The following is a 26787-nucleotide window of genomic DNA, read 5'->3' as shown; positions in this document are numbered from 1 at the left end:
ATGGATTGAATATGCACCTTGAATAGTGTGACATTTGACTATGATGTATGTGTGTGTATGTATGTGTAATAGAATATTTTGTTTTTAACTGTACCTCCCATGATGATCTCATGTTCTTTGTTCATGTACGTAGATAAATAAAAAGTTTAAAAAAAAAAAAAAAAGAAAACTAGCCGCTCACCTGTAGCAAAAGTGATGGAGAAATGTTTTTAAACAAAAAAATTAAGACAGAAGTGGTGCCGACCCCCCCGAAAAGACTAAAATTTTGCGCCGGTACAATCCTGACCTCATCGGTACGGCTTTTTAAATGGAGGTAGGGAGGTTTACAGTTTATTTATTTATCCTCTTAAGCCCAAGAGCCCCCGCCGGTGTTCTGTCAATTTCTGCTGCTTTGTCGAAAATTGCTACCGCCGCATAAACCGATAGGTCTGTCTATCGATTCACGCTACTCTATCAAAAAATGCTACTTTATGGTTGTCTACCTCTGTATATCAAATAAAGGCATAATGTAAGTGTTTTCTTCTCTCATTTGTCTAATGTACAAAAAGTGTAATGAAATGTATGTCATGGGTAGTGTATTTTGATGGATCAAATACTTAGCATTAAAAACTGCTCCCTCTACTCAATGCATTCAAGTAAGACTACTAATCACCTCACTGCCACTGTAGGATGAATGGCTGCATATTTAGACATATCTCTTTAACATGTTTTAATTAATATTTCAGGGGTAGCATATTTTGATAGTCCAACAACATCCTATCAAATAATGCTCCCGCTACTTCAATGCATTCAAGTAAGACTACTAATCACCTCACTGCCACTGTAGGATGAATGGCTGCATATATAGGAAGGTAGAGAGGAAGTTGCAGCAGAACAACGTGCGAGAGGCGTGGGATGGGATGAAGACGATGACTGGCATGAGGAAGAGCAGCAGATGCGTTGAAGGAGGTCGGGACAGGGCAAATGAGCTGAATAAGTTCTACAACCGGTTCGACTGCCCATCTGCGGCGGCCTACCCCACCCCCTCTCCAGTCTCTGTTGGCGTGCAGATCCATTCAGCACCCATACCACCTATCCCCTCTCTCACACACACCCCCATCTCCCAACACCCCCCATCATCACACCTGGACAAGGGGAAAAGCGCTGTGAGAATCATGTTCTTTGATTTTTCCAGCGCTTTCAACACCATTCAACTCCTCATGCTAGGAGACAAGCTCTTGCAGATGAGTGTGGACGCTCACCTGGTATCCTGGATTACTGACTACCTGACAGGGCGGCCACAGTTCGTCAGACTAAAGGACTGCCTCTCTGACACTGTGGTATGCAGCACCGGAGCACCACAGGGAACTGTGCTCTCTCCTTTCCTGTTCACTCTGTACACGTCTGACTTCGGATACAACAAAGAGTCATGCCACATGCAGAAGTTTTCAGACGATACTGCAATTGTGGGGTGTATCAGAGATGGCCAGGAGGGGGAGTACAGGAGCCTGGTGGAGGACTTTGTGCAATGGTGCAAACTCAACCACCTACAACTTAACACTGCTAAGACCAAGGAGATGGTGGTGTATTTCCGTAGGTCTAAGCCCGCGCTGCTACCAGTCTCCATTGAGGGAGTCAATGTGGAGGTGGTAAGCACATATAAGTACCTGGGGGTACATCTGGACAATAAACTTGACATGTCAGCCAATACTGACGCCATCTACAAAAAAGGACAGAGCCGGCTGTACTTCCTGACGAGGCTGCGGTCCTTCAATGTATGCAGCAAACTCCTCGGGATGTTTTACCATTCTGTGGTCGCCAGCGTCCTCTTCTATGCGGTGGTGTACTGGGGAGGAAGCACTAATAAGAGGGATGCCGGGCGACTGGATAGGCTGGTAAAGAAAGCTGGCTCTGTTGTGGGAGCTGAACTGGAGAGCTTCACTTCAGTAACAGACAAAAGGACCCTGAACAAACTGCTCACCATCATGGACAATGAAGGTCATCCACTTCACAACACCATCATCCAGCAGAATAGCACGATCAGCTGGAGACCGTACAAGACCGTACGTGAATGTAGTAAAAAGTATATTCACTAAATTCACTTTAAATTGTATATTGCACTTTATTTTTAGGTTTATTTTTATTTTTACTTTTATTTTATTTCTGCACTTTATCACACAGCCTCATCCTCAGACCTTGTTGTTCTTATTTTAGTATTTTAGTTTTTACTATTTTGTATTTAGTTTTTCTTCTTATTTAGTATTTAGTATTTAATGTTTTAGTATATTGTTCTTTGATGTCTTTGTGTATTAAGCTGCTGGACCCTAAATTTCCCCAAGGGGATCAATAAAGTTTACATCTATCTATCTATCTATCTATCTATCTATCTATCTATCTATCTATCTATCTATCTATCTATCTATTTAGACATATCTCTTTAACATTTTTTAATTAATATTTCAGGGGTAGCATATTTTGATAGTCCAACAAAATCCAATCAAATAATGCTCCCGCTACTCAATGCATTCATAAAATACCAATTTGCTAAACCACATACTACATCCAGAATCCAGGGCTCCAGCAGTTCTTCACAGTTTTCATTTTTTTAAATGATTTATTTTAATTCAATTTTTCAAACATAGATTGATAGAGATAGATAGACAGATTTGTAAAACTTCAGATGAACATTTGGATTGATATGTATAAAATAATAATAATAATAATATTAATAATAACAATACCTATAATAATAATAATAAATAAATAAAAGTTAAGACATAAACAACAACAAAATGCCAGTTACAGAAGATAAAAAAACAACAAGACAAAATAGGAAAATAAAATTAAAATAATATTAGAGATTTATTTTAATTCAATTTTTCAAACATAGATTGATAGAGATAGATAGACAGATTTGTAAAACTTCAGATGAACATTTGGATTGATATGTATAAAATAATAATAATAATAATAATAACAATACCTATAATAATAATAATAATAATAATAATAATAATAATAAATAAAAGTAAAGACACAAACAACAACAAAATGCCAGTTACAGAAGATAAAAAAAACAACAAGACAAAATAGGAAAATAAAAATAAAATAATATTAGAGATTTTTTTTTTTAAATAAAAGTATAAAACAATTAATATATTAATATATTATGTGTTCCTTTCTTCTTTTGTTTGGTGGGGTTGGGCACTTCTGGTGCATGACACGTTAATAAAAAAATAAAATCATGTGCCCATTACTGCAGGAATCGCACTGCACCTACAAAAAAAGTAAAGATATATGTTTATGGAAATAAACAATACTATACAAAGCACTATGGCTGGGCAAGTAATAGAAATATAATCGAAGCCGACATTTAAAAACTAATTGACTGTCAATTTATCGCGGTTTTCACTGTTGACATGACAGTAAACCCAACATTGGACTTTGCAGCAGGAGACTGCTTGTTCGTTTCCAGTTTACAGCTGTGAGTGTCACATTTTCAACAGCAAACAGTTTTGCTGTTTGCTGTTTTTAAAAAACTGTCCCTTAACTTTAACCCTGTGCTTATTACTGCAGCCATGAAAATGAAGGTGGCCTAACTTTGAGGAAGTTGTAACCAACACCAAGTGTTTCTATAACCTTAACCTTAACCATAGCCTTGTTATATCATTAAAAAAAATTTAACAGAAGTTTGTAATGGTTTTAGAAAGCACAGACAAATGATATTATCCTGCTGATTACTCCCAATCCTCCTAAAGCCAGATTTTAAAACTTCTCCTGTGTGTCATTCTAGAGTCACATGGTCATTCCATGCACTCCTTAGTCATTTGGAGGATTTGTTGATTCAATGTAAACACTGTACTTCAAACAATGAAGATTTGTAGGCTCAAAACATTTTCTCATTATGTTGTTAAAAACATGATCTGGGCAGCATTATTTGTAATGCAAAACATATTTGTAAATGCAAATTAGTTGCATATGAATGTAATTTTTTAGGAAGCAGGTTTGCGTTATACAAACTTACTTTCTCAGTTGCTCTCTGTGGATGTCTGTGTGTTTCTCTGAGAGTCTGTGTATATGGAGGGGAGTGGTCTTACATGATCATGTGTGTCCTCTAGTCAGATGGTTTGTAATTACTACCAGAGGGTTGCCACATGCTCAAACTCTGCAATGTTCCCATAGTTGCTCAATGCCTTGATATCTGTCTAAACAAGCCTCAAACATTTACGGCTGTACTGTGATGGAGCCAAATGCCATTACTTTAAAAATACTGGTATCTCTCTTTCCCACATTCATTCAAAAAACCCTGCTTTAGCTGTGATCTCGAGTTTTTACTTTTCTCCAGTCCCACATTCTTTAGCTTTTTTTTTTTTTTCTCCTCTCTCTCAGGGGACTAACTGACAGAAGACAGAGCATGGGAATTACACTGTGTACAGGCATCATTGGAAAAAAATGGAAATTGGCTATCTGTTACATTCACTAGTGTAACATGTATTTTGTACAATATAATTTCATGTTTCCATGATGATCGTGATTAAATCATGTTGTGTTTTTTTTTTAAGAAAAAAAAGAAAGTACCCTAAAAATGATGATTTTATATATATTAAACTTACGGCTATCTCAACTATTATTTTGGGTTTCAATACATAATAGCAGGCTCTTTGTAAACATTTAAGATTGGTATACTTAAATGCTTTTTAAATTTGTTTTTTTGTTGGGTGACTGCAGCTTGCACCAAATCGTTGACATATGTGTACATATATTGCTGTAAATGACATTCTCCAAAGTATTATCCTCATTCGATTAAAATGTGACAACACTTTCACCAGTGTTGTGTGTGAGATTGGAAAGTGATGAAAAGGTTCCCTGTTGAGCTACAGAATTTGAACTTGACCACTTGGAATGATGCCCATTGCCACCAAGACAACAGGACATCAAACTGTTTGCTTTTCACAAAAACACAGTTGAGTCAGTGAACATCTTGATGCTGAGAATCTCATTCCCAGAAAGACTCCACTATTTGGTTCCTGTCAGGGTGGGTGTAACTATTTCTAAGTAATGACTCATGTTTCTGTCTAACACTGGGCAGTTATAGAAGGAAACATTCCAAGTTTTAAAGGGGAGTGTGGTGTTGGCCCATAGACAGTCTTAATCCATGTTTTGGTGGAAGGCAGAGTTCAAGATGAGCAAATTGTTGTGGAACCTTCCAGGCAGGCATGTGGGAGGGATCAGCCAGCGGAACACAGGCGTAACCCCCAGTTCCCCATCTGCAGCTCTCACACTCTTTGTCCTGTTGAACAGAAACTGCAGCCTAAACCCAGAGAAAAATCTTATCTACAGCAAGCAGAAAGGATTTTGGCTTTCTACTAACATGGGGTCTCTGAAAACTGCATTTTACTTGGGAGTCTGCTTGTCTGCTTGGATTATAACTACTGCAGGTAAAAACATACAATAGATAGACTAATAGTTTTCATTCTTTTGTTGCTTGTGATGGAATCTGTATTTCTATTTTTACTTAAGTAAAGGATCTGAATACTTCTTCCACCACTGGTTATGATAATATGACAGTATTTCAGGCCTGTGTAAGAAAAGGCAGACAGCTCTGCCTTAACATGCTGCAGGGTTTAATTTTATTTGTCCAGGTTTTGAGATTTTTGTCTCCACCTCAATACAATGTCGATGAATTCTGTCCACACACCCCACTCTGTAAAGTTTTCATAGAATTAGATAGAGAGAAGATGCTATTCATTTTCATGTTTGTCTATTAAATGAAAAATCTATTAAATGTTACAGGTAAGGAATCTGACTGATACATACAGTTTAGATTTTTAAAAATAAATGTACATATATGGGCCATTCTACCAAATTGGTGCAAAGTCAGGGTTGGAAACATCAACATTTATCTTATTAATGTCAATTTTTGCAATTTTATTAAAAGGTTTCAGAGGTCAAACAATAATTATTATTTTAACAATATTTTGAATGTAATTTTTTTAATTCATTGGATTTATTATGTTTTTTCTTTGTAAAGAGCATAAAGTTGATCATACTGATTTCAAACTTCAGGATCCATTAGTTTTAATACACCAAACCCTACCATAATATCTTAGTTGATAACTCAATGTACTTTATTTTTGACAAAACATCCCATGTTTCGGTGGTGACAGACCATGTAATTTTAATAAAAATGATGAATAGTAACTAATAAATGTTGCAAATATACAGCCTGCAAGTATAGCAGACACACATCTTACAGTAAATATCTCAAAAGAATATGTAATTATTAGGGCCGGGACTTTAACGCGTTAATTAAGATGAATTAATTACACAATAATTACCGCGTTAAAAAATGGACGCATTTTAATCACACTTATTTTTGCACCGCGGAACGTTTCTAACTGGATGAGTTTCAGGCGGACCGATTATACTGGAGCACCAACTAGCGTTAAAAAGGAGATAGTGGGGGTCTCCAGGAAGTTAACTGGTTTAGAGTGGCAAGGTATGGTGAGTGTGTCCCGATTAAAGAACACGGATACAGATGTACGGAGTTATCAGCTTTATTACAGCTGTGGTCCTTATACATTCACACACAGCAGGAAATCAGGGCAATAAGGATGCAAGATGCAAAAAGGCAAAGGAAAAAACGTCAGCTCTCTAGACTCCATGCTCTAGAGTCTAGAGCATGGAGAAGGAGAATTGCACAGGTGTGGTGCGTTCAAGAACGTCGGTAAAACTCAGCTGCATTCAATAACGTAGGACAAATGAAACCTATAATGCAAACAGACTATAAACAGGTAAATATCACTCAAAACAATGTGGGCTTTCTAACAAGCGTAGTTCAGACAACAACAAACCACAGTGAACATGAAAGTAGCTGATGAGACCGCTTTGGTTGGACCTGTGGATGGGAGTGTGGATAAGAGCATGGTTGTGTGCAAGCTATGCAACAAGGAATTCGCATATCACCGCAGCACATCGAGCCTCAAGTATCACCTCAATGCAAAACATATAGCAGCTAGCACGGACGCTAGTGTGGTAGCTAGTAATGTACTATATTTCTAAATATGCTATTGCTACACTTAATGGCAAAAATTGCACTGGTCTGTTGGACTTGAACAAAAATAAACAATATTTGTGTTGCTTAAGCTTATGTATTCAGTCATTATTCAATGATACTAAAAATCCATGTGAAAAAAATTACTTCTCACTGTTCTCAGGTCAAATATTTATATGCGGTTAAAATACGATTAATTTCGATTAATTAATTATAAAGCCTCTAATTAATTAGATTAATTATTTTTTTTAATCGAGTCCCGGCCTTAGTAATTATACTTAGATTTCAGATTACACCTCACTGATGTTCTAATGGATAGTTTGGGTCTTGAGGAGGGTGTAAGTGAGGAGGGGTGTACCCACACATTGATTATTCTACATAAAAAAATTTGGACAGTTTCAGAATCCCTTTCAGGCAGTAGCGGTCCCCCAGCATTTTGTCATGACTCATGGGGGGCGCAGCAAGAGCTTGACAAAAATCCTGGTGATCACTGCGCAGGTGGTCGAGTGGTTGAGAGCGCATGCCATATGCAGTGGACCCGGTTCGGGTCCCGGCCAGTGGGCCTTTCTGCATGTCACACACCCCTCTCTCTCCCGTAATTTCCTGTCTCTCAAATAAAGGCCAGAAATTGTATTTTTTTTAAAATCCTTTACACTGCGAGGCGTATTTGCACGTCAAGTCAATCTATCACTCTGTTGTGCACGCGCCCATGCTTGCTGAGATGGTGCTGCGCGCACAGAAGCTGTGAGAGAAGGGGAGAGGGGGGCAGGTCACCTCTGGGTCTCCCTACTGGAACAGGCAGGGGGAACGGGGGATCCACTTGATAGAGCAATACTCTAATGGAATTAGTGGGCTAAAGTCAGTCACACCTCGACTTTCTCCCAAATAACGCACATTTCATTCATAGTATTATAAATACAGGCCTATAGTTCATGCACATTTTTATTTTTCTGGGTTGTGTGAAATGGCTAAAAATAAAAAGTTACTACAAAATGAATCTGTGCACCTCCAAGGTGAATTGGTCTAGTCTTAGTATCAATCATGAAATAGGGGAGCAGATTTCATATGATGACATCATTGACAATTTTGCATCAAGGAAGGCCAGAAGAGTCAGGTTTTAGTTGGCTGTTGTACCATTTAAACAGTGTGTTTGCTGTTCTAAGTGCAATAGTGTAATAATTAGATTCTCTTCAGTGTGTTTTCCCATTTGTGTAAGAAGGATTTGTGCTATTAAGAATGTTTATTCTCTATCTTATTTGTATTATATTATTATTGTTGCTTTCTGCTCTTCTTACATTTCTGATTGTATATATTTTTGGCATATATATGTATATAGTGTTTATTTATGGATTTATTTATTTTATTTAAAGGTTTAATACACACCTAAACATACATTCAAACTAGAAAACAAAACAAACAGACACCAACATCAACAGACAGTATAACCAGCTTACAGACATGCACACAAAGATCTTCTGCACATCGATATTTCCTCCAAAAAAAAAAAAAACCTTCCAAAAAACCCCCAATAATAATAATAATTAAAGCCGCAAGCGTAGATGGCGGGCCCTCGCTCACCCATGCCACCGCGGGGCCTGAGGCATGGCGGGGCTGTGGCGTGAAGCAGAAAGTGAGAAAATACCTGGAAGGAGGCCAAAAATGCAATGTTTCGTTCATCCAGTAGGGGGCAGTCACAGGTAGTTACACATATGGTCTGGTGTGGTCTGGTGTGTTCAGGGCGGCCACTCATCAGTCATGTGAAGTTTGGAGTGAATTGGACAAAGCATGAAGGAGTTATGAGAGGTTGATGGTTCATCCACCAGGGGCAGTAGAGTGTAACAAAACACAAGCGGTTGCGTTCAGGGTGGGACATTTATTACACATGTGAAGTTTTGTGGAAATCGGACAATGATGATGTAAAATATGGCACTTCCTGTTTCCACTAGGGGGCGACACGAGTGAGATCGCCTATGAGCGAATGGAGACGTTGAGGTCGGCACCCTGGACCTGTGTACCAATTTTCATGATGATACGAGTTCAATAAAGCCATCAAAAAGCCAAACGTATTTTCATGGCGAGGAATTGATGGTCGCCGCGTCGCCACACGGACGCCATTACTCGTAGCTTCACAGTCTTCATAATGTAGCTTCACCAACTGGTTCTGAATGAAGTTGATGGGGCAAAGTATGTAATTTTAATGAATCTTGGTTAACTTCCTGTTACCACCGGGGGGCGCTATGAGTTACGTGGGAAGTTAATATATCGTGACGTTCAGGGCGGAGCCATCATCATGTCCAGCAAGTTTGAAGCTGATTGGATGAAGTATGTGGGCGTGAGAGCCACTCGTATGTACATGGCGAGCACGCCAAAGTTAGTTGAGCCCTGGCAGACACGCCCTTTGACCTACGGATGCGCAGAGCACAACTTAAGCTCAGCTAGGTCTGGAGATGTTGCGTACCTAATTTGAACTTGATCGGGCGAACGCTGTGGGAGGAGTTAATTTTAGGCGGGAAAAATCAAAACCAAAATGGCCGACTTCATGTTGGGTTGAGGTCATGAGGTCAAGAGGCTTTTTTGCATATGTGGGTATAATACATATGTGTACCGAATTTTGTGAGCATAGGACAAAGTTAGCAAAATTCCTTATGGGCATTTTTGGACTTTGTAGGGGGCGCTATTCCGCCATTCTGCGTCGACCATGTGCGACCACCCAAAAATATCGAATTTCGGATGAGGCCGGACGTCCGTGCAAAAGTATAAGCATTTTCGCATTTGGGAAAGGGGCGAAATCAGGGCACGAAATGTCGGAATAATAATAATAATAATAAACATTACAATTTCAATCTGACATCATTTCCATCCACTTTTTAACATCTGGGGCGACTGTACTCTTCCATACTCTGAGGATTGTTCGAGCAGCTGTTACCATTCCAACTTTTAAAACCCCTCTTTCATATTTAGGTATATTTAGCATTTCTGTTTGGTCCCCTAACAGACACAATCTTGGTGATGCAGGTACCGCCACACCCAGCCACTTACTGACATGGCTCAGTACCTTCTCCCAAAACGGGTACACTAGTTTACATCCCCAAATCACATGTAAAAAAGTCCCTATTTCACTCTGACATTTCCAACATAAATTATTTCCTATTAAGCCCATTCGATGTAGCTTTGAAGGAGTAAAATAAAATCTATGGATTATCTTATACTGAATAAATTTCCCTTTCGCCTCTCTCATTTGTTTCCCTGTGTTTGATAATATATTTAACCAGTCCTGCTCACTTAAATCACACCCTAGGTCTGTCTGCCAAATGATCCTAAGAGTTTGACATGCATCTCCTCGTAAACCATTAAATGTTTTGTAAAATATGGCTGTTCTGTGTGTAATACTGGGTAGGTCCAAAACTTCCATCAATGTATTCTTATTGTGACTAAATTTACCCTTTGTGATACAGTCCCTCATTTGCAAGTACTTCCAAAAATTACCTTTATATTCCAGATTATATTTTTGCATAATATCAGTAAACGACATTAATACTCCATCCACACACAGGTCCCTCAGTTTGCGTATCCCCCTTACAAGCCATTGATTCCAATAAACAGATTTCTTCCCAATACGGATGGCCGGATTATGCCATAGAGAGGCGTAAGGTTGTCTCAAGTGGGAGATACTATACATTTTATGAATTTCTCTCCAAACTGTTTTAGAATAGGACAACACTGGGTTTGAAAAATAACTATGTCCAGAAGTTGTTACACCATGTGAGAGAACCTCCAGAGGTTCAAATGGGCTAGTTAGTTCCCTTTCAATTTTGATCCAACTCAGTTCCTGATCTATCCCCTTCCAATGTTTTATCAATCTAGACATTTCAAATGATATATTATATAATCTTACATTGGGTAGACCCATACCTCCTATCTCCCTAGGCGACCACATCTTCTTTATATTAATCCTTGGTCTCTTTTTATCCCATAAAAAATCTTTAATGATTCTATCATAATGTTTAAACAACTGGTGCTATATTGACTGGTAACATCATGGAAACATAATTGAATTGTGGTGCAACCACCATTTTAATTACATTAATTTTTCCCGATAATGTGAGCTTCAATTTCCCCCATTTATCCAGGTTCATTTTTATTTTCTGGAGGAGTGGTTCCATATTTGAGAGCATTATTTCATCAAGATTAGGGTTTAGTTGAATGCCTAGATATTTCATATCTGAAGGTAGAAACTTAAAGCCATATGAAGTGATAACCCCAGAGTGACATGTATGTGATATTGGCCTACATTCGGATTTATTCCAATTTATTTTGTAACCTGATAATCTAGAATACGATTCAATACATTCAAGTAACACTGGCAGGGATTCCCCAGGATCTTCTAACACTGCTAAGATGTCATCGGCATACATAAATAGCTTGTGCTCTCCACCCCCTGCCCTCACACCCTTAATCCTCACATCAGCTCTGATTGCTACAGCTAATGGCTCAAGTACCATAGTAAAGAGCAATGGGGAGAGAGAACACCCCTGTCTCGTCCCTCTGGAAAGACAGAAAAAATCTGATATCAGCCCATTTGTTAGAACAGCTGCTCTCGGGCCAGAGTAAATTATCTTCACCCAGTTACAAAAGCCAGGACCCAACCCAAATTTTGAAAGCGTCAACCTGAGGAACTCCCATTCCACCCGGTCAAAAGCCTTCTCAGCGTCAAGTGAAAAAGCTGCTACTGTGAGGTGACCAGATTTCTGAAATGAAAATCGGGGACATTTTCAATGCGGCGGTGAAAAATCATTAAATATTATCATCATGAAATAAAAAATGGGGAAAAGTACTTTTTCACACAAAAGGACCTGGTTAATAAATCAAAATATCAGCACCCACAAATATCATGTATCAGTAGCGCGCAGCAGTGTCAAAAACACAAATGTAGAATACTTTAGAAAAAACATCTCTCTTCCAAAGTTAAGTGTCATGTGCAAAGACAGCTGCCAGACCAGTAGCTAGTAAATATCATCAAGATGTTATTAATAATAATTACCAAGTCAAAACATATGAGTATATTAATTTTATACATGACTCAGGGCATCAGCTAATCAGATGGTCTGTATTTATAACTACTACAGTCATTAGTTACCCACACAGCCCGACACAAAATACAGAAGTTAGCCTAACACACACAACTATCAACCATTGATTTATTATTAATTAATTTATTATTTTTAACAGAGTCTCATGTTCCTATGCCTACAGGAAAATCATATGTTACCAAAGCAGTCTTCCACCTCCCCCTCTTCCAAAACAGGGCCACATACAATGTCATCACCTGGTAATCTCATGCTAATGTTAACGTTACAGCGTCACTAATGACAGATATGAAAACATTGTCATAATGTTAACGTCCACTGACTTTTATAAAGTTACGTTAGGTCTTCAATTCAGATAAACAACTTACTTTAACGTTACATCACTTCTCTCTCTCTCTCACTCTCACTCACGCACACACACACACACACACACACACAGCCAAATCTACTGCCAATTCACACAAAATAAATAAGTTCATACACAACATACCATTAATGACCGCTGGTCTTCTTTTCTTTCCTTTTGCCACCTCTAGATTGTTGTTGTTGACGCTGACGCGTCTGGTCGTACGTCCTGATAACGTCTGTACGTCATACGACGTCTTCTCTGGCGATGCGTTAAATGGCTACCGTAATAACTGGTGTTTGAGTCTGCGCGCATTTTGCACCCATTCAGTGTCAAAATCGGGGACATTTTCGGGTACAGCTTTGAACGGGGACAGGTCACTCAAAACGGGGACTGTCCCCGGAAATCGGGGACGTCTGGTCACCCTATGCTACTGGTACTGGGTTAGATCGATTCATATGCATCAGATGTATGAGCCTTCGCATGTTATCCACCAAGGACCTTTTTTTAATAAAACCTACTTGATCCCCATGTATAATGTCTGGCAATATTTTCTCTAAACGTGACGCCAATGTCTTTGTCAAAATCTTACAATCCACCCCAAGTAGACTCACAGGCCTGAAATTAGACGGATCAGAGGTATCTCTGTCCTTTTTCGGGATAAGAGAGATTAAAGCATCATTAAACGTACCAGGTAGCGAACCCCTCTCAAATGCTTCCATGTACACCTTATGCAATATAGGGGCCAAGATATCGATATATTTCTTATAATATTCAACCGGGAAGCCATACAAACCAGATGACCTCCCGGTTTTCATGGATGAAATAGCAGCCCTAATCTCTTCCTCTGTTATTGGAGCATCCAACATGTCTTTTTGCCCATTAGATATGGAAGGCAGATGGATACCTGAAAGAAAAGTTGTTATTTCTCCTGGGTTAGGAGCACAGGAGGATGTGTAAAGATTTTCATAAAAACGTTTAAAAACCTGATTAATTTCTTTTGATGAGGTTACTACCCCATTATCCTTCTTAATCATTGGGATATTGTTGGAATTGTCCTGTTGTCTTAATTGTATTGCTAATATTCTGCCATTCTTTTCGCCCCCCTCATAGAAATTAATTTTCAGCCTAAATAAGGCATACTCCGCCTTTTTGTTATATATATATATATATCATGTAGTTGATATTTCATATTACAAATTGTTTTGTATAAATTGTCTGTATAGTGACTTGCCAATTCTTTCTCTAATTTTCGGATCTCTTTGTCCAATGTTTTTTCTTTCTTCATATTTTCCTTTTTCATTTTCGAGGCGTGAGCAATAATTTTCCCTCTTACATAAGCCTTCGATGCTTCCCAAACTGAGGAAATTGTTTCTGTAGAACCAATATTAATTTCAAAAAAAGATTTAATATCTTCTGATAACGTATTGCTAAATGACACATCCTGTAGCCACATAGTGTTAAGCCTCCAACGTCCTCTTTTCACCTTATCTGTGTTCAGGTCAACATGTAGCTCTACTGTGGCGTGATCACTAAGAGCAATAGCCCCTATCTCACATTCTACTATTGAGTCTATTAATGAGTCAGATATCAGAAAAAAATCAATCCTTGAATGGGATTTGTGACAGTGGGAGTAAAAGGTATACTCCCTCTCACGTGGATTTACCATCTCCATATGTCCACCAAACTCAGGTCCTCTGCCAGCATATGAATCGCAGCTCTGTCCCTGGGCGAAGATCTACCACTGGGTTTACTTTTATCAAGTAGTCCATCCAATACCTGGTTGAAATCCCCGGCCAGTATGACCCGTCCCTGCATGTCTCCTATCACTCTATTAACTTCATGGAAGAAATCAGGGTCCTCCTTGTTTGGGGCGTATATGTTACATAATACTGTCCTAATTCCATTGATCAAGGCTTCAATACAAATAATTCTACCCTCCTTATCATTGTGTTGTTTCAATATAATACAGCTTAAGTTTTATTAATGAGTATCATCCCCCCATTCTGTTTACTAGAATATGAACTATGAAAAACCTTCCCCACCCAGCCTCTTTTAAGTTTTCCTGCCTCTTCATCTCCCATTATATGAGACTCCTGAATAAATGCTATATCTGTATTTTTAGATTTCAAATATGCCAAAACCTTCCTCCTTTTAGTGGGGTTCCCACATCCATTTATGTTCCACGATATTATATTAATGTATCTGTTAGCCATCATTTCTCAACATGTAAATGCTCTTAGTCCTCAGTTCTCTCAACATGGTTTCAATAATAACTAAACACATATTCAAAAGGCTGTTCAAAACGTTGTGTGTTCTCAGATATACTATCTTGGTGCTGAGATAAAACATGAAAAACCCAAATATAACCCCGGTTAAAGCAACCCAGAACTCGGTGCTTCTAACTAACCCCCACCCCGCCCCCCGATTAACCTGATCTAAATTAACCGTGTCCGTGAGGCGCATCCTGTCAGCTCGTGACAGCACAGCCTTTCCTGCCTCCCACAAACCATCATCAAAATTACCTTACTCCAACAGTGCATCAGTATGGTCCTGGGCGGATGGTTCGGGTCCGGTATGGGCGCCAAAGAGCGGTGGGCACGTTCAATTTCAAACTCACTGCCGGACAGCCCGAGCCCCTGAGAGATGATCTTTTCCACATATTGAATAACTTTGCCCGTCTCCTCCTTGCCCTCTTTCAAGCCCACCATTCTTACATTATTTCTCCTGCTGCGGTTTTCCAGGTCCTCCACGCGCGTCCACAGTGTTTCCAGTCTCTTGTCACATTTCTCCATACTTTTCTCCATTTGTTTGTTTACGTCCTCCACATCCGATATCCGTTGTTCTGCCTCTCCCAGTCTCACTTGTATGCTCTGCACCGCATCTTTAAGCTCTTTCGTTGTCTCCTTAATTGAGACAACATCCGTCGCCACCAGCTGAAGAGTAGCACTCATATTCCGTATTTCCTCCAACACGTTTTCTCGTCAGACTCTCCAGGTGTACGGTTGCTGTCGCATGCCGCTGTTGGCGACGTGGAGGTGCGTTCACGTGTTGATCTAGTTTTTGAGGCTAGCTTACTTCTCGTAGCCACACCTTTAAAAAGTTAGCTTTGCTGTTGTTTGACATTTCGCCGAGGAAGTACAAATTTCTGGTCGGAAACTAGTAGTAGTTATTTTCCCGAACACAGGGTCTCACTTTTCAGATTAGGGACGAAGTGTATGTCTTCAAATTTACTTAATTAGCTGATGGTCGTGGGGAGCTCTCCTACTGCGCTGCCATCTTCCTTGCCACGTGACCCCCCCTACAAGAATATTTAAAAAATTGTCCTTGGGGTTCTCTAAGTTCTGATAACGTATACAGTCATAGTTTGTGCAGAATTGTGTTCGTTGTCTTGTAGCAATGTTGGAGGTGGTGATTGTGCACTTTAAATAGTCTGTTTCCTGTTGTAAGTGCAATAGTGTAATAACTGGATTCTCTTAAGTGTGTTTTTCCATTGTTCTGATGAAGGATTTGTGCAATTGAGAAATATTACTTTCATTCTTATTTCGTTTCTATTTTTTTCCACAGATCTTGTACATTTTTTGTATATTTAACATATTTTTAGATGTCCTTGTGGACATATAATATATATATTAAATAAAATTCCTGGGGGGGGGGGGTGCTCGAGGGGGGCCTCGCCCAGGGCGTCATTCAAGCTATAACCGCCACTGCTTTCAGGTTTATTTTTTTAGTAGATTATCCATATAATAAACAGATTAATGGATACATTATTTTATTGTAAGTCATTTTAAGTGTAAAAGACAAGCATGATATTTTCAGTGTTTGATTCACAGCTCATCTTCTGGAAACACAACGTGGCCGATGTTAAACTTTTCTGATAGTCTGATCCTCTAGTGCAGTGGGTTCCAACCAGGGGTTTTGTTCCTGATTTTTATTAAATGCCTGTTTAAAGGGGACTTATTCAACGGAGTTTCAGTTTTTTGTGGTAAATGTTAAGAGTTTTATATAACAAAGGCAAGTTTATTATTTATTTAGATTTCTTATCTGTTTATTTATATTACTTATTTATTTTCAAGGCAAACATATTATTTATTTTTATGTTTAATTTTAGTTAAAAAGAAGAAAATTCTGGAAAATTAAATGTTCAAATTAAGGAGATGAAATAAAAAGATTTTCATTTAATAATCAGTTGTGTAACGTTCCATATGACCACTTTTGGAGAATCATCAACACGCATGAGTGAGGGAGTACTCATGGTATGACAAAAAAAGGCTCAGGGGGTACACAAGACAAAAAAGGTTGGGAACCTCTGCTCTAGTGTGTGCTCAGAAACACTGGTGTTCATACACAGTCCTGGCTCTGTAAACATGACAAAAGCAGCCCAGACTGAAACATAAACTGTTCCAGGAGCACAGAATGGAGGGGTGATCATTTGATTGGCTGTTGAGCTCAAATCAACAACCTCCTACTAGAATTGCGGACTTCACCTTGAAGTTATATTTCAGCAGGTATTCAAACTATGTCACTTCACAGAATTGGAACTACATGGAGTTTAGACTAAAGAACTTTTGATTTGCATAACTGCACTAAACTTTTAATTATATCCCACAATTAATGCATGAAGTGTTCCCGTTTGTCACTTCAAAAACAACCATGTCACAGCCCGAAATTTCACCATATGTTTCGGGTGTGACTGTTTCAGTTGTGACAATTTTATATATATTTTTGAGTCTATCTCACAGATGCTAGACAGCACATGGTTAGTTATAACAGTTCTGAACAGTGGTACACACATGAAAACTATATTTTTCTCAAATAAAATTACTTTATTTCATTTTGAACATCACATATTTGAGGTGTCATTGGTACAACTCTGAATTTGTTGAAGGTTTTTAACAAACATTTACTGCCTTGCACTGAATTTAAAAAAAATAATAATATAAATACCTTTTACTACATCCTTTAAGATTTTTTTTTTTGTCACTGTGAGTCAAAAAAGACAAATTACTGTATTTAAATATAAGATATTGGTGTTACACTGTATGACAATATTTCGTTACACCGAATGACACATATCAAAATGGCCCAAAATATTAATTAAATGTGTTTCCTTTAGCAACAACAATAATGATCCTATGAGCAATTATCTGCAGCAGCACCAGTATTTTTTTTAAAAGTTAAAAACGGTCTAAAAATCAGGACAAGATGTTTAAGATGTCTACAGTATACAGATAACTTTGAAATACAGTCAAATGCCATAAAATGATTAAAATGATAATATCCACTATTAATACAACAACTAATGTGGGGTGATTGCTGGGTATACAGTTGCGTTCAAAATAATAGCAGTGTGTGTAAAAAAGTGAGAAAAGCTCATAATTCTTATAAAAGCATTTATTTCCATACATGCAAATGCATTGGGAACACTGCACATTCTATTCCAAATCAAAACATGACCAAAAAATGATCAAATTTGTCATTCCTTTACAGGAAGTGAAGAAAAAGGAAATAATATGCTGTTCAAAAAAATAGCAGTGTCTGCATTTTTCTTTACAAACTCAAACATTTACTGTATAAACTGTCATTATCTGAAAATTGTGCTGGCCACTCCATAACGTTAATCTTGTTGGTGTTGAACCAAGATGCTGCTCGCTTACTGGTGTGTTTGGGGTCATTCAAGTATTTTGATGTATATAAACTGATCCATGATCCCTGTTATGCAATACATAGGCCCGACGCTATAGTATGAGAAACATCCGTATATCATGATGCTTGCGCCACCATGCTTCACTGTCATCACAGTGTACTGTGGCTTGAATTCAGTTTTTGGGGGTAGTCTGACAAACTGGCTGCGGCCCCTGGACCCAAAAAGAACAATCTTGCTTTCATCAGTCCACAGAATGTGGCACCATTTTTCTTTAGGACAGTCAATGTGTTCTTTGGCGAATTGCAGCCTCTTCAGTACATGTCGTTTTTTCAACAATGGGACTTTGCGGGGGCTTCTTGCTGGAAGTTTGGCTTCACATAGGCCTCCCTAATTGTTACAGTACTCACAGGTAACTAGACCTTCTTTGATCTATTTCAAAGAAAGATTCACTGAAAACAAAACAAAACAAAATACAATCCCAGGAAGGGAGAATATTCAGAGATTATAGAAGTGTGGAAAAATGATATACCTATACTGATTGTACTGTTCTCATTGTGTGGCAATACAATTTAACAGCAAGGCAAACTCTGTCCAATAAATGAGAGTCAGTGTAGTGGCCAAAAAACCTCCAGATGTGTGTGTCCTTTAACTCCTCTCTTATTTAACTTTTACCAAAGTGGAATGAGCAGTGTGTCTGACGCTGTGTAAAGTAAGAATACATATGTGTTTTGAGTTTGACATACTACAGAAAAGTGTGTTGTTAACCACCCTGCCAAATTTGAATGATTAAAAAAAAATCGCCAAATATATGAAATTCGGCTTCTTTCTCTGCTCCCAAACGCTGTGGGAGTGCCTGCCGAGTTTGCTGAAACCCCGCCCCCAGCCAAGTGTCACCTGTCAATCAAAGTCACCACCTCTACTAGAAACATCTTCTGAGAGCTTTCTGCTGCTAACTCAGCGGCTAGCTCGGCGGCTAACTCGGCTCCTTGCTTGGCGGCTAACTTAGCTAACTGGCTAACTGTAGACTGTAGTAGTAGTGTGCGCTGAATGTATTTATACCTCTACAGCAGCAGGGGCGGGTTTATGCCAATCACATTTTCAGACCCGCCCATTAAATCCAGACACACAAATCTTGAAACACAGTTTGTGAAGCCTAGCTCCACAATTCAAATCTAAATGGTTGAAATGCTTTTTACACCTTTTTTAGAAATACATTTATGACCTTTTTAATGTGTTTAGAAGAAAATGTCTGAATTCACTTTACACAGTCTTTAAATCAAAATATGATGCTTATTTTGACTCCATTCATCTGATGATACTGCAGTCAATGACAGTATTGTTGCTTCCGGCTGCCAATCCCGCGTCTCCTCTCAAACTTCAAAACTTAAAGGTTAAGCCCCGCCCTCAACACCTGAGGAAGGAGGAGGGTGCACCTTACTGCCACAAATAAATGTAATTGTTTTTAATCAATAATTCATCCTAATTATTCGATTCGCGTCCCGGCCGGTGGACCTTTCTGTATGTCACACCCCCCTCTCTCTCCCATAATTTCCTGTATCTCTACTGTCAAATAAAGGCGACTATGCCAGAAAAAACAACAACAAAAAAACCATAAACAATGCAATAATGGGTGGCTGTGGCTCAGGAGGTAGAGCGGTCGTCCTCCAATTGGAAGATTGGCGGTTCGATTCCCGGCTCCTCCAGTCTACATGTTGATGTGTCCTTGGGCAAGACACTTAACCCCTAATTGCTCCCGTTGCTGTGCCAACGGTGTATGAATACGAGTGAATGGTTAGCTTCCTCCTGATGTGCAGGTTTGCACCCTGCATGGTAGCTGCCTGCCATCAGTGTATGAATGTGTGTGAATGGGGTGAATGAGTTGTAGTGTAAAGCGCTTTGAGTGGTCGAAAAGACTAGAAAGGCGCTATATAAGTACAGTCCATTTACCATTTAATGTTAGAGCTGGGGGGTATTCCAGAAAGCGGGTTATGTGAAAACTCAGAGTAAATTAAAGCGATGGTTCGGCGTAATTTTGACCTAGCGTCATATGCACCATGCAGTCTATCTAACCACCCGCTCCGGTTTTTCTTTTCTTCATTTTGTCGCAAACAGGTTTCTATAAGAAACCTGTCTCCTCCTACCTGAAGCAAGCTGCCAGACATGGGTTGTCCGTTCTTCACAATCTGATAGATATCAAGGCAGAATAAATTTGAAATGCCTTATGTCGGGAGATGTATTCAGCGCTCAATTGGATGTGCTTTCATTCCGAGATGAATATCTGTTAGAACGGTATCACTGTTCATTACACTCAATCATTTCTTAACATTGTCCGGCCATATCTGCCTTTTTGTTCATCTTATTTTTAGGAAGTATTTTATTTAATATTCATGTACACATCGTCACATTTAAGTCTTAAAATCAATGACTCCAATATGCATAATTTGTAAAACTGTGTTAAATAAAAGTGTTTAAATTGTGTAAAATGTTAATCTACTAAGCAGGATATTAGATGAGATCAAAGTGAGGTACAATCATAGCCCAGCAAAATGTTCCTTACTTTTCTGAATTATGTTTTTTTATTTCATTTTTAGCTGCTTCCAAATACATTACACCACTTTTTCACCTGTATGCTACAATTTTAAGTGAGGTAAGTTAAAGTAGCCGTATGTAAGAAATATATTCCAAGTAATCATAAAATGGCCCTAATATGTCAGCAGACATTAAGGAATCATGTTAATTTCAAACACTGATATCACTGACAGTAGTAGTCCAGCCAGAATATTCACATTTGTAATGTTTATGTTGTCATTTTGTGTTTTGGCCTGATGTGCGACCCACCACCTATCTACCAATCACGAAGTCAGTAGCATTTCAGCATCCAGGTTGCCAGTTGCCACTGAGCTGCAGCTAGGAACATTGCATTCTCCCGGAATCTGGAGTGAACAAGCAAGAGCGCGCACTAGAGAGTGACAGCGCATGTGTGTGTGTGTTTGTGTGACTATAAATGCAGCGCGTGTGAGAGCAAAGCGTCCTTATAACTCTGTGTTGCCGCTGATTAGACCGATCGCACCCCCCCTCCCCCGCACAGACACCTAGTGTAATGCCCGAAAAAACCCAACAAATGTGCAGCAAAAATGGACATAACCCAATATATTTTGAATATCCAACTGATTTATTGTCATATCAGAATAACTGGACGAAACTGGTAACTGAACAGTCAGAACAACAGTGCTTCAATGCAAAGTGACTCATAATAAAGTAAAAGTGACTCTTTATAAAGTAAAATGTCAACTAAGGTAAAATGGGTCATGAATAAATAAATAAAAAATATTAAGTAAATAGGCAAAATAAAAGTAGCAAAATCAGTAACACAGGTTTCTGAAAAAATAAGGACTTGAATGGACAAAAAGGAGGTAGTTTTCAGTAGTTTTTGAATAGTTTTTAGTTATCAAGGACAATTTTCATGGCTTAATAACGTAAAACAAAATATCCAGCAGCAATGACTATAATAACTACGTCATTACACCAAAATCACATATATATCACACACAACTTAATGTTTTATAGACAACAAAAAATCGTGTTTAATGCACTATAATAAATTCTGTCAAATCACGTGTAAAAATAATGATAAAATAAAAGATTTATAGATTAGAAAACAATATGAATCACCACCCACTCAATCAATCAATCAATCAATCTTTATTTGTATAGCGCCAAATCACAACAAAGTTATCTCAAGGCACTTTACACATAGAGCCACTGTGTGACGTTGTTGCGGTAAGCGTATTCCTTCATTCCGGTTTTCTACTGTTCTGTTGCTCTCTACTCATCTTGATGTATTCTTCATTCCTGTGGATATTTATCCATTGTGCACTTAAGTATACGCTAGTTTGGATTAAAGCACTTCTTGCTTTCCCGTTATTTTAGTGATCTCCCGCTAATTCAAAATCTACTTGCTATTTTCGCTCCTTTGTTAGCTTCACAGTGAGTCTTGGTTAGCCATGGCTTCTCTCTCCTTCTCACTCTCCTGCTCTGTCTTGCTCGGTGTGTCTCATGTTTAGCTACTCCTCTGCCTCTTTTGACGATAATGATACTTGTACTAAGTGTAGTTTGTTTGTAGCCTTGGAGGTGAGGCTTATTAAGTTAGAAGCGCAGCTCTGCACCATGAAAAGCCAGTCAGCTCCAGTGATTTGCCAATGCCGGTGTGAGCCAACCCCCACTTAGCAACACACCTGATGAGAAACAGACTCTGATTATTGGCAGCTCCGTAGTCAGAAAGTTGGCGACACCAGGGACCATACTCAAATGTATTCCTGGGGCAGGTGCGGGCGATATAGAGTCAAATTTAAAACTGCTGGCTAAGGATAAACGTAGGTAAAGTAAGATTATGATACATGCCGGTGGAAATGACACCAGATTACGGCAATCAGAGGTCACAAAAATTAATATTGAGTCGGTGTACACATTTGCAAAGACAATGTCAGAGTTTTCTCTGGGCCCCTGCCTAATTTGACCAGTGATGACATGTATAGCCGCATGTCATCGTTCAACCGCTGGTTGTGAAGGTGGTGTCCAGCTAACGATGTGGGCTTCATAATAATCATTAATTGGCAGACTTACTGGGGAAGAACTGGTCTGATTAGGAGAGAGGAGTACGAGGGAGGGTGCTGAAATCATGCGCTTATCAGCTTGCTGCAGTATTCACTAACATTTTCAACCACTCGCTGCAGCAAGCCACAGTCCCCACCTGCCTGAAAACTGCCCCCATAATCCCTGTGCCCAAAACCTCTGCCATCACAGGGTTGAATGACAACCGGCCTGTGGCCCTGAAGCCGGTGATCATGAAATGCATGGAGAGACTGGTGTTGCAGCATATTAAGGCCCATATCCCTCCCAGCCTTTACCAACATCAGTTTGCCTACAGGTCCAACAGATCGACAGACAACAAAATCTCCATCGCCCTCCACACTGCCCTCAGCCACCTGGAAAGCCCTAACACATACATCAGGATGATGTTTGTTGACTTCAGCTCGGCATTCAACTCCATCAGCCCCAGCCGACAGTCAACAAACTGCAGATATTGCAACTCGGAACCCCCCTCTGTCTGTGGATCAAGGACTTTCTGACGAACAGACGCCAGCACGTCAGGATGGGCACCTCCACATCCTCCACCATCCTCCTCAACACTGGTGTTCCTCAGGACTGTGTCCTGTTCATGCTGTACACCCACGACTGTGTCGCCATCCACGGCTCCAACACCCTTATCAAATTTGCGGATGACTCGACCGTTGTGGGACTGATCAGCAACAATGATGAGGCACCATACAGAGAGGAGGTCCAGACGCTGGCCGCCTGGTGCAGTGATAACCACCTCAACCTCAACACCAGGAAGACTAAAGAAATCATCATTGATTTCTGGAAGTCAAGGACCACACTGCACTCAGGCCTGAGCATCAACGGGGAGGAGGTGAAGTGTGTCACGGATTTCAAGTTCCTCGGCCTGCACATCTCAAAGGACCTGGGCTGGACTGTGAACACCACCCACATCATCAAAAAAGCCCAGCAGCGTCTCTTCTTCCTGAGAACGCTGAGGAGGAGCAAACTCCCTCCACCTTTACTGAGGAACTTCTATCACTGCACAATAGAGTGTCCTTACTTTCGGATGCACGGTATGGTACGCCAGCTGCACTGCAGCAGAGAGGAGACAGCTGAATAAAGTCATCAAGACAGCTCAGTGGATCGTTGGCTCCCCACTCCCTAGCCTAGATGAGATCTAGTCGAGACGTCTCCTCTGACGGGCCAAAAAGATACAGAATGATCCCACTCACCCAGGTCATTCTCTGTTCACCAGACTCCCGTCTGGCAGGCTCAGAGTAATGCAAGCCCGTACAAACAGATTCAAACACAGCTTCTTCCCCATGGCGGTGAAAACACTGCTGCAGGAACCATGAACATACTGCAATTTTACCTGCACTTTAATTTGTTCTTGTTGTTCTTGATTTTATACATATTTTTAGATACATGGTTATTTATTTAATACATATTTATTTATATTTATACTGATTGTAGCTGCTACAAGGATTGCTGCCAAACGAAATTTCATCGTATCCTGTGTGCAATGACAATAAAGCTTCTTTATCTTTATTTTTATTCTGGTTAATATTTATGCCCCAAATTGGGATGAGGATAAATTCATAAGAAAAATGATCTCATTAATTCCATATTTGAACTCACAACAATTTATTTTTGGAGGAGATCCAAACTGTGTAATTAATCCGGCACTAGACCGTTCCAATCCTAAATCTGCAAACCTTTCAAAAAAGGCCAAGTTACTATCAGTTTTTATGAAAAGATAGGAAGTGTTGACCATTGGCATTCTTTATTTCCACAAAGTAAATCATTTTCTTTCTTTTCCCCTGTACATCACTCATATAGTAGAATTGATTACTTTTTTATTGACAGGACCCTTCTTCTCTTTGTCACAAAAGCTGAATACTTAACTATAACTGAATCAGATCACTCCCCTGTATTATTAGATCTTGCATTTCCTCTTTACAAATTGAAACGCCCCCTTGGAAATTAGACAGGAATTTAATGGCTGATAATGTCTTTTGTGAACTAATATCCCAAAAAATTGATGACTTTATAGAATCCAACAAAAAAGATAACATTTCCCCTTCCCTTCTTTGGGAAACACTAAAAGCTGTGATTAAGGGTGAGATTATATCGTATTCCGAAAAAATAAATAAGATGAAGAGAATTAAACAAGAGGAGCTCACTAAATCAATAACTATAGTGGATGCTCAGTACTCTATCTCCGCCTCCCCTGAAATGACGCTGGACCTTCAAACTCAGTATAATTTGTTATCAACTGAAAAAACGGAACGTCTCCTGTTAAAATCACGGGGTACGTCTATGAACATGGCGATAAAGCTGGCCGTCTGCTAGCACACCAACTTAAATGCCACTCAGTCAACAAATCCCACAAATAAGGAAAGAGAATTAACTCTTGACCCAGAAGAAATTAATGAAACATTTACCTCATTTTACTCCAATCTGCATATGTCAGAAATGACAAATGACAATGCAGACATGGAACATTTCTTCAGTAATCTCCAGGCTCCTTCTATAAATACAATTTTGTATCAACTTCTTAATGGAAGTTGATACAACTTCCATTAAGACGTATAGAAATCATTAATGCAATAAAGGCAATGCAGAATGGCAAGACGCCTGGCCCTGATGGGTACCCTATAGAGTTCTTTAAAAAGTTTTCCAATAAATTATCCACAATTTTACTTGATATGTTCAATCACTCTTTGTCCCATGACTCACTTCCACATACACTGACTGAAGCATCAACTATCCTTCTGCTTAAGCCAGGTAAAGTTAACACTGAATGCCTAGAAACGTCATTCGTTTACAAATATCCGCCAGCTCCTGAATGTTATTCACTCTCCTGCATCCGGTGTGGTACCCGAGGTGGTTATCGCACTGGATGCAGAGAAAGCTTTCGATAGGATTGAATGGGGATATTTATTTGCATGCAAGATATTTGGATATGGTCCTAATATTATTTCATGGATAAACCTCTTATATGTCTCAGCCAAAGCCTCTGTAATTACAAATGGCAAGCAATCACATTACTTTCAGCTGTCAAGGGGGACCCGTCAGGGATTCCCTATCAGTCCACTACTATTTGCCTTGGCCATGGAGCCCTTATCCATTACACTCAAATCATTGCCATCAATAAATGGAATTCATAGAGGGGGAAAGGAGCATACAGTATCTCTATATGCAGACGATTTATTAATGTTTGTATCAGACCCTGTTTCAAGTGCACCTCATATTATCCATGCTTTGAGGAGGTTTGGCAAATTTTCTGGGTACAAACTGAACTTTAGTAAAAGTGAATGCTACCCTGTTAATGACCTTGCTCTTTAAATACAGGACAATGCCTTACCGTTCCAATTGTCTAGAAATTGCTTTAAATATTTGGGCATTAATATTACAAGTGACATGCAGAAGCTTTATCAGGAAAAACTTCTGTCCACTATTTGAGAAAGTCAAATTAGATCTGAAGAAATGGAAAACACTTCACTTCTCCTTGGCAGGAAATGTGAACTGTATTAAAATGAATGTGCTCCCCAAATTTCTTTATCTGTTTCAACGTATCCCACTTTATCTTCCTAAATCTTTCTTCATATCTATTGATAGGGCTTTTATTTCATTTATATGGGATGTTAAGAAACCTAGAGCACGATTAGAACTGCTACAGAGGTCTAAATTACAGGGTGGCTTAGCTCTTCCAAATCTCTGTCATTACCACTGGGCCACAAATGTTCAAAAAATACTTATACTGGCTCCACACTCCTGATACAGACTGGTGCCACTTTGAAGCCACATCTTGCATCTCAACGTCTCTCAGAGCCCTGGTCACCTACAGTCTCCCCCTCTCTATCTCACAATTGACTAACAATCCAATCGTCATAAATACCCTCAAGATATGGTTTCAACTTAGGTGGAACTTTGGGTTTAAACATTTTCTCCATGCAAGTCCTATACATAATAATCACCTTTTCCCCCCGGCTAGATTTTACTCTGAATATTCTCTTTGGCAAAGACATGGCATTTTTAAATTTAAAGATATGTACATAAACTGTATTTTTGC

General features: G+C 39.2%; 2 protein-coding genes across 3 annotated transcripts in view; both read left to right on the top strand.

Moving 5' to 3' along the window:
• LOC133990351 (leukocyte cell-derived chemotaxin-2-like) overlaps positions 1 to 26787 on the top strand; it is a 337858-nt gene that overhangs the window by 135579 nt on the left and 175492 nt on the right. The window lies entirely within an intron of this gene.
• LOC133990347 (tissue factor-like) overlaps positions 5283 to 26787 on the top strand; it is a 78290-nt gene continuing 56785 nt past the window's right edge. For both annotated transcript variants that reach the window (XM_062428632.1, XM_062428631.1), the window contains exon 1: positions 5283 to 5417. In XM_062428632.1, the coding sequence (XP_062284616.1) occupies positions 5351 to 5417 (67 nt within the window). In that variant the 5' untranslated portion in view covers positions 5283 to 5350. The remainder of the gene's footprint in view (positions 5418 to 26787) is intronic.

The sequence above is a fragment of the Scomber scombrus genome, chromosome 11, assembly GCF_963691925.1.
Source record: "Scomber scombrus chromosome 11, fScoSco1.1, whole genome shotgun sequence".
Classification (NCBI taxonomy): domain Eukaryota; kingdom Metazoa; phylum Chordata; class Actinopteri; order Scombriformes; family Scombridae; genus Scomber; species Scomber scombrus.
The sequence above is the reverse complement of the archived record's forward strand: the minus strand, read 5'-3'. Positions and strand labels throughout refer to the sequence as shown.